Below are 17122 nucleotides of genomic sequence, written 5' to 3' on the forward strand. Positions count from 1 at the left end.
TAAATTGTTGCATTGGCTGTCGGTTTAAGAAAGAGCAACTGCTCCAGAGATTATCTGTACAATCAGCCAGTTTAGAGACATCACTCCTGCCAGCACATCACATGAAGATGGAGGGCCACCACCTGTGTTTTTTTATTCTGCTTTTTAAGTTGCTGTTACAAACAGACAAAATAGCATTTAACTGTTTTTAAAAGAGACTTAAAGTACTTTAGAAGCATCAAATTTTAATTACAATCATTAATTTCAATCTTTGACAAGCATAGTAAAGATATCAAGATTATATTTTTACAGAAAATTTTACATTATTTATGGTGATTTATGTACTAAAGTAGCTTTAACTGGGTTTTTAAATTCAGTCACATAAAAAGTTCACAACCTTCCATCAATAGCTCTCAGACTGCAGGGGTTAAACATGGGCGTGTTCTTGGCCATTGTAACAACTGGCCAATCACAGCGTGGCTGATCAGTGTTTCTACTATCGATATGTATTGACTTTTCTTGCAGTGCACGAACGCGCAGTGATCTCAGATAATTCAATCCTGCCATAATAATCATCAACAGCAGTGGTGTTCAAAGAACCAAATAAGCGAGATTATAATTAGCCAGATCTAAACTTCTCGGATGTCTCATTTGATCTCGGATGTATTAAGCGACGTACGAAGAACGGGCCCCAGTACGTGACTGGATAGGCTGTTAGCAAGATTGCGCGTGTGTCTCATGACCTCTTGTGATTGGTCGGCTTCTATGCAGGAGGCGGGACTGGTAACACTTCCGGATGCTGCTAGCGGGAGCAAGAAGAAGAATCTTTTAAAGAAATTAGCAAATGCTGGCGTCAAGTGCGTTTAATTTTAATGTTGGCTTTATTTAAATACGCAACTGTTTAGTCACTTTCAAGCGTTAAGATGTTTCCAATTTAAAAAATGTTTCACGCTTTCCAGTGCACGTTGTTTCAAAGCGGCTTAATTGTAACCGTATTAGTTCAAGAAAAGGATTTGTGTTAAGATGTAACTTATAAGCGGTTATTACATGTTTCATTATATTATTTAAATGGAATGATTGCGAAATGTATTTAACAACAAGATAGAACTATGTAAGGTAATGGGACATTGACGTTATTACATGGATGAAATACATATTATGCTATAACAAGGCAATTATCTCACATAAATACGTATAAATGAATTAAACTGTAAAAAAGCTGCATGTCAGTATTGACCAGTTAGTGATTTACTACAGTATAATAAACACAGACCATATGACACACTGTTATTCAGTCAGACAAAACACCATATGGCCTCAAGGGCAGGGACACACCAGCGTTTAGTCCCTTACACAAGCGGATTAACCTGTTGAATAAACCAGTCGTTTTCTTTCTCAGTAACTGTTACTCGTGATATTCCCTCTTATTTTTTCCGCGCAAAATTAATTTCTAACACAAATCAAGCCTTACTAACATGTGACTGTATAATACGACTCTGGTGAAGTTTCGGATGAAAATTAGCCAGTACGTGGCCATAAGCTTGTGTCATGGCTGAAGGAGCCCAGAAGTGAGGATGGATCAAAACCGCAGAGCCATGGAGGATGAGGTCCCGTCCAGATCTCAGTCAACTAACTCCATATACTCACACAGGACTGATGGAGCCTCCGCCTTGGGGAATCATGCTGAAGTAGGTTCATCAAAGTTACCCATTTCATGCTTTCGTGTTTTGATGGTTCGAAATGTAAAATTACTTAAAATGTTGACTATGAAAAATTCTAATAATAATAATATAATGTGGAATAATAAATGTTCAATTTTCTTCAAAGTTTGACTCATTAATTCGAAGATAAGAAAAAGAAAACAGTGTTCTTCAGGGGAAGCACTAGCTACAGAGGAGTTAACAATCTCACTTTTTTATTATTACTCGTAATAATTTCTTATTTTTTTTTCAAAATTCATTTTCAAAATATATTTTTTTTACATTTTGGACTATAATAAAATTATAAATATTTATCATTTCATTAAAAAAAATCCATAGAGTAAGATTAGGTAAGGTTAGTCTGTTGACAAAAGTGTTTTAATAAGGGCTGTCAAAAGATTAATCACATACAAAATAAAAGTTTGCATAATATATATGTGTGCACTGTGTGTAATTATTTTGTATATATAAATACACACCCGTGGATGCATGTATTTTATAAACATTTACATGTATAAATATTTATTTGGATTTTGAAATAATTTATATTATATATAAAATATATTTACGGTTATATGATTTTTTCTTACATTTATACGTGTGTGTGTGTGTATTCATATATACATAATAATTACACACAACCTGCACAAATATATTATGATACAGACACAAACTTTTATTTTGTATGCGATTATCTTTTGACAGACATAGTTTGATTAAATGCTAAATCCTTACATTACTGAGGAGGGCAGGTGTTAAATATCTGCATTTCATTATAGTCCAAAAGTGTTAAACCAATTTTACTCTGAAGAACACTATTTATTCTGAAGAACACTATGCTAATTTTCCTAAGTCTTCGAATTAATAAGTCAAACGTTTTTTTTTTTAGAAAACTAAATTCACCCATTCTTTATTTATATGTTTATATCTCTACTAAAAGTAAACTCATCAAAACTATTATTCATATGTTGCTCCAGGGGGCACTGTCTATGTATGTTGCTTTGGATAAGCACATTTTGATTTCCTTTCTCTTCATTTTTCTCCTACAGCATCACCCCACTGTCAGTGAGACTGTGTTGGTGGTTTGTAAGACCCCAGAAAGCCCCAGCCCGAGCATGACAGAAGAGGCAATTTATGTACCCCGACTGGTGTCCTCAGTAGATGCTTGTACCAACACTGAGCCTCCTTATAAATGCTGCCCTTGGCTGCGGAGATTGTGCCCCTGTCCACCCAAAGGCATACTGGCCACCATAATCACCAAAGGTTAGAAATTAATCAAGAATGATCTAAATCCTTATCTTGCAGCCTCACTGGAGACATTACTAACCTGTGCATCATGTTAGTGATTAACAGTGATGTACAAATGTACACAGCTTTTGTTTTATTTTGTCCTGTGCAGTGATCATGGCTGCAGTGCTCTTTGGGGTGGTGTGGTCTATCACGGAGAAGGAATGTCTACCGGGTGGGAATCTCTTCGGCATTGTAACCTTGTTTATCTGTTCTGTGGCCGGAGGAAAGCTTATTGGATGCATACGGTTCCCGAATCTGCCTCCATTACCTCCTCTCCTTGGTATGAGCTATTGTGGATTGCAAATAATGTTTTTTTTTTGTACTGTATGCAGTGGATGCTGTTTTTTGGAAAATGTTTAAACATGGAAAATGAACGAGTATCACACTTTTTTGTAGCTGAAGTGGCACAGCTCCAAAACAAACTTTCTGTGGTCTTTAGGGTGGTATCATACTTCATTTTTTATCATTGTGGTGTGGTGGGTTTTCACAAACAGTGTGAGAAAACTGTTATGTATAACCATGAGAATTCTGTTTCTGTTACTCAGTTTTGTTATTTTCTCCATGTGTGTCTGTAGGCATGCTGCTGGCTGGATTTATCCTCAGAAACATCCCTGTTGTGACAGATGCAGTTTACATTGACGTTAGATGGTCTGCTTCTCTGAGAAACATCGCTCTGGCTGTTATTCTTGTCAAAGCTGGATTGGAATTAGATGGAAAGGTGTGAAACCATTTAGAAACTTTTTTATTTGGCACATGATAGATAGATAGATAGATAGATAGATAGATAGATAGACAGACAGACAGACAGACAGACAGACAGACAGACAGACAGACAGGCAGGCAGGCAGACAGACAGACAGACAGACAGACCAACTAGCAAACTGAATGATTGAGAGACAGATAAAAGGACAAATAAAAAGATAGATACAGCAGATGGATGGATATAAAAATGGATAGATACGACAGACAGGCCAACTAGCAGACTGAATGATTGATGGAGAGATAGATGAACAGATAAAAGGACAACTAAAAAGATAGATACTGTGGATGGATGGATGGATGGATGGATGGATATATAGATAGACCAACTAGCTGGCTGAATGATTGATGGAGAGATAGATGGACAGAAAAAGGACAAATTAAAAGATAGCTTCTGTGGATGGATGGATGAATGGATAGATACGACAGACAGACCAACTAGCAGAGTGAATGATTGATGGAGAGATAGATGGACAGATAAAAGGACAAATTAAAAGATAGATAATGTGGATGGATGGATGGATGGATGGATGGATGGATAGAAGGATACTGTAGATCGATGCATGGATGGATAAATAGATGGATGTTGTAGATAGATGGATAGATAGATGGATTCATAGATGGAAAGATACAACAGAGAGACCATCTAGGACAAATGAAAAGATAGATACTGTAGATGAATCGATGGATGGATACTGTAGATGGATGGATGGATGGATACTGTAGATGGATGGATGGATGGATGGATGGATAGATGGATATTCTAGATTGATGGATGGGTAGATACTTTAGATAGATGGATGGATACATAGATGGATAGATACAACAGACAGACCAACTAGGACAAATAAAAAGATAATTACTATAGATGGACGGATGGATACTATGGATGGATGGATGGATAGATAGATAGATAGGTGGTTGGATAGATGGATGGATGGATAGATAGATAGATAGATAGATAGATGGTTGGATAGATGGTTGGATAGGTGAATAGATATATGGAAGGATAGGTGGATGGATACTGTAGATGGATGGATGGATGGATGGATAGATAGATAGGTGGATGGGTACTGTAGATGGATGGATAGATAGATGGATACTCTAGATTGATGGATGGATGGATGGATGGATGGATGGATAGATTCTTTAGATAGATAAATGGATGGATGGATACATAGATGGATAGATACAACAGACAGACCAACTAGGACAAATAAAAAGATAGATACTGTAGATAGATGGATGCATGGATGGATGGATGGATAAATAGATGGATACTGTGGATGGATGGATGGATAGATAGATAGATAGGTGGATGGATAGATGGATGGATGGATAGATAGATAGATAGATAGATAGATGGTTGGATAGATGGTTGGATAGGTGAATAGATATATGGAAGGATAGGTGGATGGATACTGTAGATGGATGGATGGATGGATGGATGGATGGATAGATAGATAGGTGGATGGGTACTGTAGATGGATGGATAGATAGATGGATACTCTAGATTGATGGATGGATGGATGGATGGATAGATTCTTTAGATAGATAAATGGATGGATGGATACATAGATGGATAGATACAACAGACAGACCAACTAGGACAAATAAAAAGATAGATACTGTAGATAGATGGATGCATGGATGGATGGATGGATAAATAGATGGATACTGTAGATGGATGGATAGATAGGTGGATGGATAGATAAAACAGACAGACTAACTAGGACAAATAAAAAGATAGATACTGTAGATGGATGGATGGGTGCATGGATGGATAGATAGATGGAAAGATGGATGGAAATATGGATAGATGGATGGATGGATGAATGGATGGATGGATGGATGGATAGGTGGATGGATAGATAGGTGGATGGATGGATGGTTGGATACATAGATGGATAGATACAACAGACAGACCAACTAGGATCAATAAAAAGATAGATACAGTAGATGGATGGATGGATTGATGGATAGATATATATTGTAGATGGATGCATGGATGGATAGATAAGTGGATGGATACTGTAGATGGATGGATAGATGGATAGATACTTTAGATAGATGGATGGATGGATGGATGGATGCCTGGATGGATGGATGGATGGATATATAAGTGGATGGATACTGTAGATGTATGGATGGATGGATAGAAACTTTAGATAGATGGATGGATACATAGATGGATAAATACAACAGACAGACCAACTAGGACAAATAAGAAGATAAATACTGTAGATGGATGGATAGATGGATGGATAGATAGATGGGTACTGTAGATGGATGGATTGATAGATAGATGGATACTGTAGATCAGGGATGGGCAACTTCGGTCCTGGAGGGCCGGTGTCCTGCAGAGTTTAGCTCCAACCATAATTAAACACACCTGAAGCAGCCAATTAAGGTCTTACTAGGCATACTAGAAACTTTTAGGCAGGTGTGCTGAGGCAAGTTGGAGCTAAACTCTGCAGGACACCGGCCCTCCAGGACCGAAGTTGCCCATCCCTGCTGTAGATGGATGGATAGATAGATCGAGATGGATAGATAGATTGTCTTTAAATCAGTGGATGTTCATGAGTTCTTGTATCTGTTTTAGGCTCTGAGGAAGCTAAAGGCAGTGTGCTTGCGTCTGTCCATCCTTCCTCTCGCTTTTGAGGCTACAACTATGGCTGTGGTCTCTCATTTATTACTGGGTCTTCCATGGGTCTGGGGATTTATTCTAGGGTAAAGTAACATTTCTGATATTTCAGATAAGTCGGTAAGCTTCTGCGAAAGAGCCTAATATCACATTCATCTGCTCGTTAGGTTTGTTCTTGGAGCAGTTACTCCTGCAGTAGTGGTTCCATCCATGCTGCTTCTGCAGAAGGAAGGTTATGGAGTAGAGCAGGGTATCCCTACTCTTCTCATCGCAGCCTGCAGCTGTGACGATATCGTCGCCATTACCTGCTTCACCACATGCTTGGGTGTAGCTTTTGCTACAGGTAAGCCAAAAAGACCAATGACTGATGCTTAAGGGTGACCACCTGGGTAAGGCTCGGTTGCAGGACAGCAGACATGGTTTTGCGGGATAAGGCGAAACATGAGCGAGAGATAGTCGACTATTAGTGTTCGCAAATAGACTTAAAATGTTAATAAAGGCGCTGTATAACTTGGCACAGTTTCTAATTTGAGCACCACAAACCAATTCAATCTAAGGAAGTGACAGAGTTGTCCACTTTGTTGCAACAGGATATGTTGTTTGCTGCGATTTCCTTTATGTGTGGCAAAAGAACACAAAATTCATCATGGTGTACTTCTCATCCACAAACTCAAACACTTCTGTTTAATTCTGTTTAAATAATTTAAGTGATGATGAAAAGTGGTTATATACATTTGTGATTATGTTCTCAGTGTCAACGTAGCACAGTCGCCTGACCTATACCAGAAACCATGCTGCACATTATGTCACTTCAGCTGCTGTACTATCTTTAGGTGGAGAGAAAAGACTTGTCGTGATGTCATGTAGGTTTCGCATGCACCCAGGAGATGCATTGAATTGCATCGAACATCTGCATTCACATGCGTTCAAATGAACTATGCTTTGCACCATGCGTGTACGTACACGTAAAACGCCAACCATTCTCCATGCTTAATTGAGACTTGTGGGACAAACCTTTGATTTTAGGATTGGTCACCCTTAGGGATGTCAATTTATGCAATTTCTCATATTCGATGATCGTTTAAATTAATGATCAATCAATCGAATAATCACCCTATTGATGCTACTTTTGGATTGATGGTGCTGATTGATCTTATTTTATTTGATGTGTTCTCTCTGTCGCCCTCTGCAGGCAGCGTGTGGTTAAATGTGCTGAGAGGACCACTGGAAGTATTAGGTGGTGCGGTCGCTGGTGTGGCCCTAGGGTTTTTTCTACATTACTTCCCCAGCAGAAACCAGGTGACCTGACTGAGAACATCCAAACTTGATGTTCTTTCATTGTTAACTTGTTTGCTGATAGTTGATGTCTTGATGTGCCACACAGGGAAATCTGTTGCTAAAGCGCTCCTTCCTGGTGTTGGGTCTGTCTGTGTTTGCTTTGTTTGGCAGTAATGTGGCTGGGATTCCAGGCGCGGGAGGTCTCTGTACGCTCGTGTTAGCGTTTGTGGCAGGAATAGGCTGGGGAAAAGATAAGGTTTAAATTCAAAAAGTACCATCCATCCATTTCCCTCTTTGTCCTTTTCTTTACTTCCTTAACTTTCCATCTTTTTTGTTAGCCCTCTTTTTTTCACTGAGTTTTCAACATCTCTATGTTTCACACCCTTCCATACTTTCTATCCATCCATCATCATATCCCTCACTACCTCCCTTCTTTCTTTCTTTCTTTCTTTCTTTCTTTCTTTCTTTCTTTCTTTCTTTCTTTCTTTCTTTCTTTCTTTCCTTCTTTCCTTACTTACTTCCTAACTTTCCTCATCCATCTTTCCCTTCTCCCCTCCCTTTCTTTCACTGTTTTCTTAATGTCTCTCTCTTTCACACACTTCATCCATCTATCTACCCATCAATCATTTCCCATTCTACATCCTTTCTTTCTTTCTTTCTTTCTTTCCCAACTTTCCTCATCCATCTTTCCTTTCTTCCCTCCTTTTCTTTCACTGTTTTCTCAATGTCTTTCTCTTTCACTCACTTCCATACTTTCCATCCATCATTTCCCTCACTATCTCCTTTCTTTCTTTCTTTCTTTCTTTCTTTCTTTCTTTCTTTCTTTCTTTCTTTCTTTCTTTCTTTCTTTCTTTCTTTCTTTCCTTACTTCCTAACTTTCCTCATCCATCTTTCCTTTCTCCCCTCTTTTTCTTTCACTGTTTTCTCAATGTCTCTCTTTATCACACACTTCCATACTTTTCTTCCATCTATCTATTCATCAGTCATTTTTCCTCCCTACATTCTTTCTTTCTTTCTTTCTTTCTTTCTCAACTTTTCTTATCCATCTTTCCTTTTCTCAATGTTTCTCTTTTTCACACACTTCCATACTTTTCATCTATCTATTTATTCATCAATCATTTCCCTCCCTACATTCTTTCTTTCTATCTTTCTTTCATTCTCAACTTTCCTCATCCATCTTTCCTTTCTTCCTTTTCTTTAACTGTTCTTTCTCCTTTTCTTTCATTGTTTTCTGAATGTCTCTCTCTTTCACACACTTTTTTTCCCTTGTTCCTTTTTCTATTTCTTTCTTTCTTTCTTTCTTTCTTTCTTTCTTTCTTTTCATTCTTTTTTATTCTTTCTTTCTTTTTCTGCCTTTCTTTCATTCTTTCCTTTTCTTTCTTTCTTTCATCCACCAGTCCATCATTTCCCTCTTCCCGTCTTTCGTTCTTTCTTTCCTCTTCCTTTTCTCTACTCTGTTCACACCATTCCTCTCTTTAACAAACTTCCATACTTCCATTCTTTCTTTTTCTTCCTTTCTTTCATTCTTTCTTTTTCTTTCTGTATTTCTTCCTTTTTTCATTCTTTTTCTTTTTTCTTTCCTCCCTAACTTTCCTCATGCATCTTTCCTTCCTTCCCTCCATTTTTTTTCACTGTGTTCTCATAGTCCCACACTTCCATACTTTTTATCCATCCATTTATCATTTCCCTCCCTCTTTCTTTCTTTCTTTCGTTCTTTCTTTCATTTCTTTCTTTCTTTTCTTTTTTCCTTTCTTTCATTCTTTCTTTCTTTCTTTTTCTTTCTTTCATCCACCAGTCCATCATTCCCCTCTTCCCGTCTTTCTTTCTTTCCTCTTCCATCTTCCTTTTCTTTACTCTGTTCACACCATTCCTCTCTTTAACAAACTTCTATACTTTCATTGTTTCTTTTTCTTCCTTTCTTTCTTTCTTTCATTCTTTCTTTCTTTCCCTTATCCATCTTTCCTTTCTTCCCTCCTTTTCTTTCACCGTTTTTTAATGTCTCTCTCTTTCACACACTTCTATACTTTTCATCCATCCATCATTTCATCGTTTTCTTTCTTTCTTTCTTTCTTTCTTTCTTTCTTTCTTTCTTTCTTTCTTTCTTTCTTTCTTTCTTTCTTTCTTCCTTCACTGTGTTCTCGCCATCTTTTTCCTTTTGCACCCTCCAGTTTTTTTCTGACTGTAGTAAATTGCACAACAAATCACAAATTAACATATTTTCCTGTTTTCCAGTTATATGTTGAAGTCTTACGTATATGTGCATTTCAGACTCCAGTGGTGGAGGTGGTTGAAAGGTTTTGGCATGTGTTCCAGCCTCTTCTCTTCGGTCTTATCGGTGCCGAGATTGTCATTAGTGCTTTAGAGATCACCACTGTGTGTAAGTATCAGATGGACACTTTATCCTCCCAGTGTGAAGAAATTAAAAATAAAGATCTACTGGCATGAGCTACATAAAGAGTAAAGCATATATATCTTACACCACAGGTAGGACTGTAGGTCATTTAGTTAATAAGGTTTTGTGAAATGTGTCTTCAGCCCTAGGTTTTGCAGCTCTGTTCATTGGTCTCACTGCACGCCTGCTCTTCACTTTTGTTGTGGTTCTTCGTGCCGGCTTCAATGTAAAAGAGAAAGTCTTTATCGCTCTAGCCTGGATGCCTAAAGCCACAGTACAGGTAAACTACAGAATTGTGCATATCAACGTGTCAGTAACATCTATTGTAATTATTCTGCAGTCTCTTAAAGCGGGTTGATGATGCTTAGATACCGTAAATTCAACAGCCTTATCGGCTTCAACTTCTATTACTGTGAGCTTTGTAGCTTGTTTTTCTACATGCTCAGTTTGCATGTGATTGACATATGATGTTGTAGCCTTGGGGGAAAAATTTGGGCTTGTAGAAGAAATGTTGTAGGTTCAGTCCTCTGAGCAGGACACTTAGGGTGAATAGCTGGTAATAAGTGTGATATCAGTTTGAATATAAACCATCAGTTAAATTCCCTCAACACTATGTGATTGTTTCAGGCAGCGATAGGCTCTACAGCTCTGGACATGGCACGCTCTAAGAATGACCCGGAGCTGCAGAAGTACGGTATGGACGTCCTCACTGTTGCTGTGTTGTCCATTCTCATCACTGCTCCTATTGGAGCGCTTGTCATCGGCCTGCTCGGCCCTCGAATTCTCCAGAAACCAAAGAACCCAGAGTGGGGTGAGATGTCTACACACACATTCAACAATGTGTATACCACATTATAGCTAAAAGGCAGAATTATGATATGAATATTTATTTACATTTATTTAATTGACGACGGCCATTGAATTATTTGAAAATAATGCACACCCAACGTGGTAATGCGGCACGACGTGAAGCTGAGTGTATTAAAAGGTGTATTCATTTTATTAGTACGTGTGTTCCTGGGATCAAACCCACAACCACTTGTCACTTTTCACTCGGCCATCCAATCACAGTGGAGGAGAGGTGAGACAAATGTAACAACAACCAACCGGCACATCGTTCATTGACTGCTAAACAAGTGCTTAGATGAAAAATGCTGGCAAGCGCCCACAGTTGGCATCCGCTAAGCTACAGGAGCAAATGTAAGATGTATTTTTTAATGCATTTTGCAAAACTTCAAACAGTTTTTTTTTGCCATAAACAACAAACAATGTGGAAAACAAACAATCCATCTGAACATGACAAGAGAGGTATACTGTAGATGGAAATATGACCACATGAGCCACCTCTTGGAGAATTTGCATGCTTGCTTTAAAGTTTGTGCAGTGCTTTTCACATCAACTTTTTTATGTGTTAAAAGTTACCTACGTTAAATCAAGTTAGTGCTGTTGAGGGCATAGGTTTGATTCCAATGGGACACACATACTCTTATATGATGGTTTTGTACATGTGGGTAGCTTTGGTCAATCATAACAGGCCTATACCAGATGCATTATAGAGAATAGCATACAACACTTCAATGCCATCACAACTGTTAAACACTATTGTAATTGTCATTTTCTGAATTGTAGCGGTTAGTGAAGGTGCTTTATCGGCATCAAGGACCCCTGTGACATATGAAAGCGCCCTATGATACATTTAGAGGCTTCCAGGTGTTTCTGGAATGGACTTTCAAGGACCTTTCCAGGATGTGAACATCACTGCATCTAATAAGTTCTTCTCAGTGCCCTTCCAAAATGATGTAAACTGCTGAGGTCAGAAGTGGAAGACATGTTACTCAGATGGAGAGTCCCAACTTTTGATTACGAACTTTCTGAATGGAAACTGGATGGAGTAAGTGGTCATGGTTCATCTCCGAAACATGGAGCGATTTTGTTTTGCATCAAAAACTACAGGGATCATTTTGATACTATCAATGTTTTCAGTATTATTTCTAACTAGATGATGTTGATGTGATGATAGATATGTTTTATAGATAGATGGCTATTACAGATGAATCTGCATAGGCTGTGTTCAAATGGTACAAATGTCACGTTGTGGTCAGTGTTCTTAGCGCTCCAGTATTCAGTATACCGTACAGTGAAATACTGTAGACGTAACAAAAAACAGCAATCTGATGGTGGAGCTCAACAAAATGCATCTTGTTTACAGTGGAATTAAAGGTCACGTTCTTTCTGATCCCATTTTTAAACCCTGGTTAGTGTGTAATTTTGCTATAATAGCATAAATAATACCTGTAAAATGATAAAGTTCACTGCCAGGCGATATATTTTCTTTAACAGAATTCGCCTTTCAAAGCCTACAGCGAACGGCCGGTTTGGACTACAGCCCTCTACTTCCTACATTAATAACGTCACTAGTTTTTTGACTAAACTCCGCCCACAGGAATACGTCAGTTGCCAACTAAGCTGCTATCGAATCACAACACACTAAACAAACTACACAATCAGAACTCAATATGTATTTCTGAAGGAGGAACTTCATAGGACAAAGAAGACATCAGCCCGTTTTTAGGACAGTGAAAACAGCGATAAACAGATAAGTAAATTGTGTAAAAAAAAACGTGATTTTTTTTACACGTGAAATATGAACACATGTTATATTGTGCACTGTAAACACAATCAAAGCTTCAAAAACACAGAAAGAACGGGACCTTTAAGTTACATTTAAACATATTGAAATAGAGAATATTAAAATCATGCACGCCATTGTTTTGTGCTTTTGAGCACCTAAAGATAAACATTTACAAGTTCATTTTAAGTCTGTTTTTTTCTAACAACATTGCACATACAGCCAACTCTATATTTTCTCATTATTTAAAGATGTCCAATAAAACGTTGGTGTCCTGTTTAATGCAAATGAGCTGGTTGGATAGTGCCAAGGGGCCGTGGAAAGGGTGGTGCTATCCTCTTCTGACATCACAAGGAGAGCCAGATTTCAATGAGCTATTTTTTTACATGCTTGCAGAGAATGGTTTACCAACACTAAGTTACTGGGTTGATCTTTTTTTTTTTTTTACATTTTCTAGGTTGATACAAACACTGGGGACTTAAACGTGGAAAAAGTCAGATTTTCAAGTTGTGTCCCCTTTAAAAAAAATCATCAGAGTCATATGAAGGATTCTGTAGGTTTATCTATTTTTTATTTATTTATACTATTTAGTGAATTAAGAGTACTGTTTTTAAGAGAAGGTTTTACATTCTGGATTTGTCTCAAATTTGATGTTAATGCTGTATGCAGACAAAACCGGCGAAGTTATTAAACAACTACTGTTATATTAAAGTCTGACATTATTCATCATCTTGCTCTTGTTTTTGTTAGCAGGCATTGTTGCTGCTCATGCATCAGAAAATGAACCACATTTGCCTTGTTAGTAAGTGAAAGGCAAAGGGCACCGCTCACATTTGGAAACTTATCTTGGTTTATGATCTGAGGCAAAGCAGATGTAAATAAGCAGCACTGTTACTTTAGAACAAGCAGTCCTAAAAGATGTGTAGTGGATTGTACTATTGTGTGTGTTTGAAAAAAAAATAACAGAGCCCTTAGGGGCAATTTCTTGTACAGGGTTTAGATTATTTTCAAGACTATAATAGGACATTAAAGTAGTTTTTACAAACATACCATATAAAACAAACATTACTGGTATGCATCTTGAGGCAAAACAATGGTACTCATATATGTTAAGATGGCGGAAACCGTCCCATAGTTTGTTAAAGCTTATTTTATCACACACTTATTCTTAGTTCCTGTTTTGAGATCAAGCATGTTAAAACTCACAATTATTATAATAATAGATGGGCAAAATAGCATTAAAAGTCACTTAATTAAAAATATACATGTATATGGACCAAAATTGCAAATATGAAGACATATAGGTGTACTTAATAAAGTGCCCAGTAAATGTTTATGTTTATACAGTATACAAACATCAACATACTGAGGCTATACAATATAGAGGACATGAAACAAGTTTAGTTAGACTTTTATTTTACAAAAGTTAAGCACATTCCAGTTACCATACAAATGTAACTTTTACAACAGCCTCTACAAGAGCCATCAAATATGACAAACCAGTTGGCACACCGAACCAAAGGATTGTCAACGCCTGCAGTTTACATCTGTTTTGATTGTAAATGAATGCATGCATTACATGAATTGTAATGTTGCAGTATGTAGGTTCAAGTAGAAAGTCGAAAGATTGACGTTTCTGTGTTACGTTCACGTATTGTTATGTGATTAATCTGTAACAATAGAGCTGACCAAGGCATTTGTCATTTATGTATTGTAACATGAAATGTATATATTTATGCAAACACTAACTCGGTGTCCTGTAATTACAAAGATGAAAATAATTTAGCAAAACTTTTAAAACTCTTGTTGGTTTAATAATAATAAGACAAACAAGTTTTTAAACCAACAAATAGAAAACTTACTTCACATAGAAAAGTTAAGGCGTGTGACTTTTTGTGCGGTCTCAAATGTGTCTTTCATATTAATTTAGCACACTGTGCATGTAATAATACCAAAATTAAAAGGCAACTTAAAAACGAAAAAGCCACTTTTGAGGACACACAGACTGACTGACTATACCATCTACCTTTCCTTATTGTCGGTTATATTGCACACAAAGGTCAAACTACATTTGCAAAGTATAAAAGGATTAAACACACCAGAACAACATAACAAAATTAATCATCATAATTATTCTCTCAGATGACCCACAATATCTAGATCAATGCCATCACAATTTAAAGACCTATGCATTTAAACACTAAAAAGATGGAAATAGTTTTAAGTACACTAAACAAAACCACAGCAGGTTTTTCAACCTGTTTTAAAAGGAGGAGAATAGAAACGACAGCATTTTGAGTGGTCTTCGGCACACCGCCTACTCCTCTCCCTCTATGGGCGCAACAGGTGGGCTACAGAATCCTCTTCTTGAGAATAAGTGGACCAACGTTGTCCCCCGTCAGCTCGTTATGCTTCACATGCGATTTATCACACACAGGAAACTACAAGAAGAGAAGTTTCACTTAAGTACTGATAGTGACTGTGGTTCTTGGGCACACTGATGATAAAGAGGAAGCCAAAAACGACACTTTTTTTTCATTTTTGAAGTGTTAAACGAATAGTCTCAATATTCTCTTAAACGTGTCACATTATATATTTAAATAACTGTCCCCTTATTATGATAATTTTGTGACAGTTCACAATCTGACCATTGAAGAAGCCATCAAACCTTTAAAGGTCAAGATTCCTTTAACTTAAAGAAATAATGTTTTATTTGCAACATTTCTGTATAAACATTTACCCTCTTACCGTTTTAGATCGCCAGCATCTGCAGTAACAAACGTTTGCACTCCTCAGGTCCTCTATGTCGATCTCATTTACCACTTTAGGGTTTTCCTTTTGGATTTTCAGGTTGATCAGACTGTCCCTTTGCTTTTTCTTCTTGGGCAGAAAGGGCCGGATGGTCAGATAACCCAGCAGAGCCAAAATGCCTAACAATGGCAAGAGCCGCAACCAATCTGAAACTGAAAGAGTCAGGTGTTAACATCATTATTTAGCATTGTCAATTCAAATCTAACTTAAAGTGCTTTTCATAATGCACGTTTACCTGTTTTAAAATTTCACTTGTTTGTTACTGCTTACAAATGATGCTTATAAAATTATTCATTTTATGTTTTTCAATTCTATTTTATTTATATAGCGCTTTTCACAATTGTTTTACACAGACCAGCTCTTAAAAACGGTATTAACATGTTAAAGTATTACTAAATAATTTATACACTTATTATATTAATCTTAATTTTGCATGCATGTGCATTCACCTTGCATAAACTGTTTTATAAACCAATGTAAAAGACCCAAAACTACTGTATGGACATCAGTGCACAACTGAGTGACCTAATGCATGCTTTAGTAATTTTACATGAACATATAGTAAAGCTAATAGCATAAATGTGCAATGTCAAGTGGACTGTAATGTGTTTTTGTATGTATGCATAGCTCCATCGCACATTCACACATCATGAACCGCATGATAAACTGGAACTTACTGTAAGTGAATGACAGTTACAAGACCTCTAAACATCGCATTTTCAGTCTATGTAGGATGCTGCGACATTTTACAGTTACAAACTGAGATGCATATATAACGTAACTCGCATTATGATTGAAGTCACCTTAGTTTATAAAGAAAATGTCACAGTAAGTGAAACAAAGCACTGATCATGTTTGTTTAAGGCTGCGAATCCTATCATATTATTTACACGATTTGTTTGAAACAACAGACACTTACCAGTGTGACATTGTAAAAAAACAAATCGTTTTGTAAATCCTTGAATGGACTTTTATATAGATGCAGTGCTGCTAGTTTATAATCTCCCACATTTCTAAGTGTAAGGAAGATCATACGATTTGCAGTCTCTAAACAAGAAAAACAAGACAGATGCAACTCGCCAATGTCTTTAATATCTGAAAAATTGTAAACAAAGAGACGACTCTTATCATCCCTCTTCCTATGAAGGAATGTATGGGAATACACTTAACTTTACACGTGATATTTTGTTTGAAAAAACGCACCTGTTAGAAGCGCAAAATCTCCGATCTTTTCCGGCAGAGGAAGCTTTTTGAGGTAGGCTGGAAGTTGTTTTTTGATAAACGTGGAGAGAGTGTCTAACACCATCTTGAATGACTTTGTGCACTTCTATTTGAAACCCAGCGAGATATTTCCTGGGATATTCTACGTCATCCCGTTAGTTCAATTGCGTAGTCTTTGCCGTTTGCGCATTTAGAGAATGAGAATATATGCGTAGATTTTTTCATGAATAAGGGTAAACTTACGCTGCGCCGTAAAAGCGTTAACCAATCACCGTCTGCAGAGTTGGTTGAGTCCGATTGGCTCTTTACACCGCGCGACTTAATTTTAAATGTAATTACTTTGTTAAGTTTGTAGTTGTACAAACATCGCTTTTGTGTAAAGAAATAACACTATTGTAAACTGCATATACAAGAAAATA

General features: G+C 37.2%; 2 protein-coding genes across 3 annotated transcripts; one reads left to right on the plus strand and one right to left on the minus strand.

The window, feature by feature from the left end:
- The first annotated feature begins 727 nt into the window (after window positions 1–727).
- Window positions 728–13400, plus strand: LOC135746767 (sodium/hydrogen exchanger 9B2). 2 transcript variants are annotated; one of them, XM_065265458.2, is made up of 13 exons: window positions 745–836; window positions 1480–1667; window positions 2729–2942; window positions 3079–3249; window positions 3545–3687; window positions 6331–6458; window positions 6540–6715; window positions 7565–7671; window positions 7757–7906; window positions 9919–10027; window positions 10186–10322; window positions 10670–10853; window positions 11049–11497. In XM_065265458.2, the coding sequence occupies exons 2-13, from the start codon at window positions 1554–1556 to the stop codon at window positions 11165–11167; spliced, it is 1752 nt and encodes a 583-aa protein (XP_065121530.1). In that variant the 5' UTR covers window positions 745–836; window positions 1480–1553; the 3' UTR covers window positions 11168–11497. The 2 variants fall into 2 exon arrangements, with proteins under 2 accessions (XP_065121531.1, XP_065121530.1); XM_065265459.2 differs by lacking the exon at window positions 11049–11497 and adding an exon at window positions 11672–13400 and having other exon boundaries at window positions 728–1667.
- A 666-nt stretch (window positions 13401–14066) lies between these two features.
- Window positions 14067–16865, minus strand: cisd2 (CDGSH iron sulfur domain 2). Its single transcript, XM_065265230.2, has 3 exons — window positions 16686–16865; window positions 15420–15634; window positions 14067–15112 (listed from the first exon to the last, which is right to left on the minus strand). Exons 1-3 carry the CDS (start codon window positions 16786–16788, stop codon window positions 15023–15025), a joined length of 408 nt encoding a protein of 135 aa, XP_065121302.1. The 5' UTR covers window positions 16789–16865; the 3' UTR covers window positions 14067–15022.
- Window positions 16866–17122: the final 257 nt, after the last annotated feature.

The sequence above is a fragment of the Paramisgurnus dabryanus genome, chromosome 4 (genome assembly GCF_030506205.2).
Source record: "Paramisgurnus dabryanus chromosome 4, PD_genome_1.1, whole genome shotgun sequence".
Lineage (NCBI taxonomy): Eukaryota > Metazoa > Chordata > Actinopteri > Cypriniformes > Cobitidae > Paramisgurnus > Paramisgurnus dabryanus.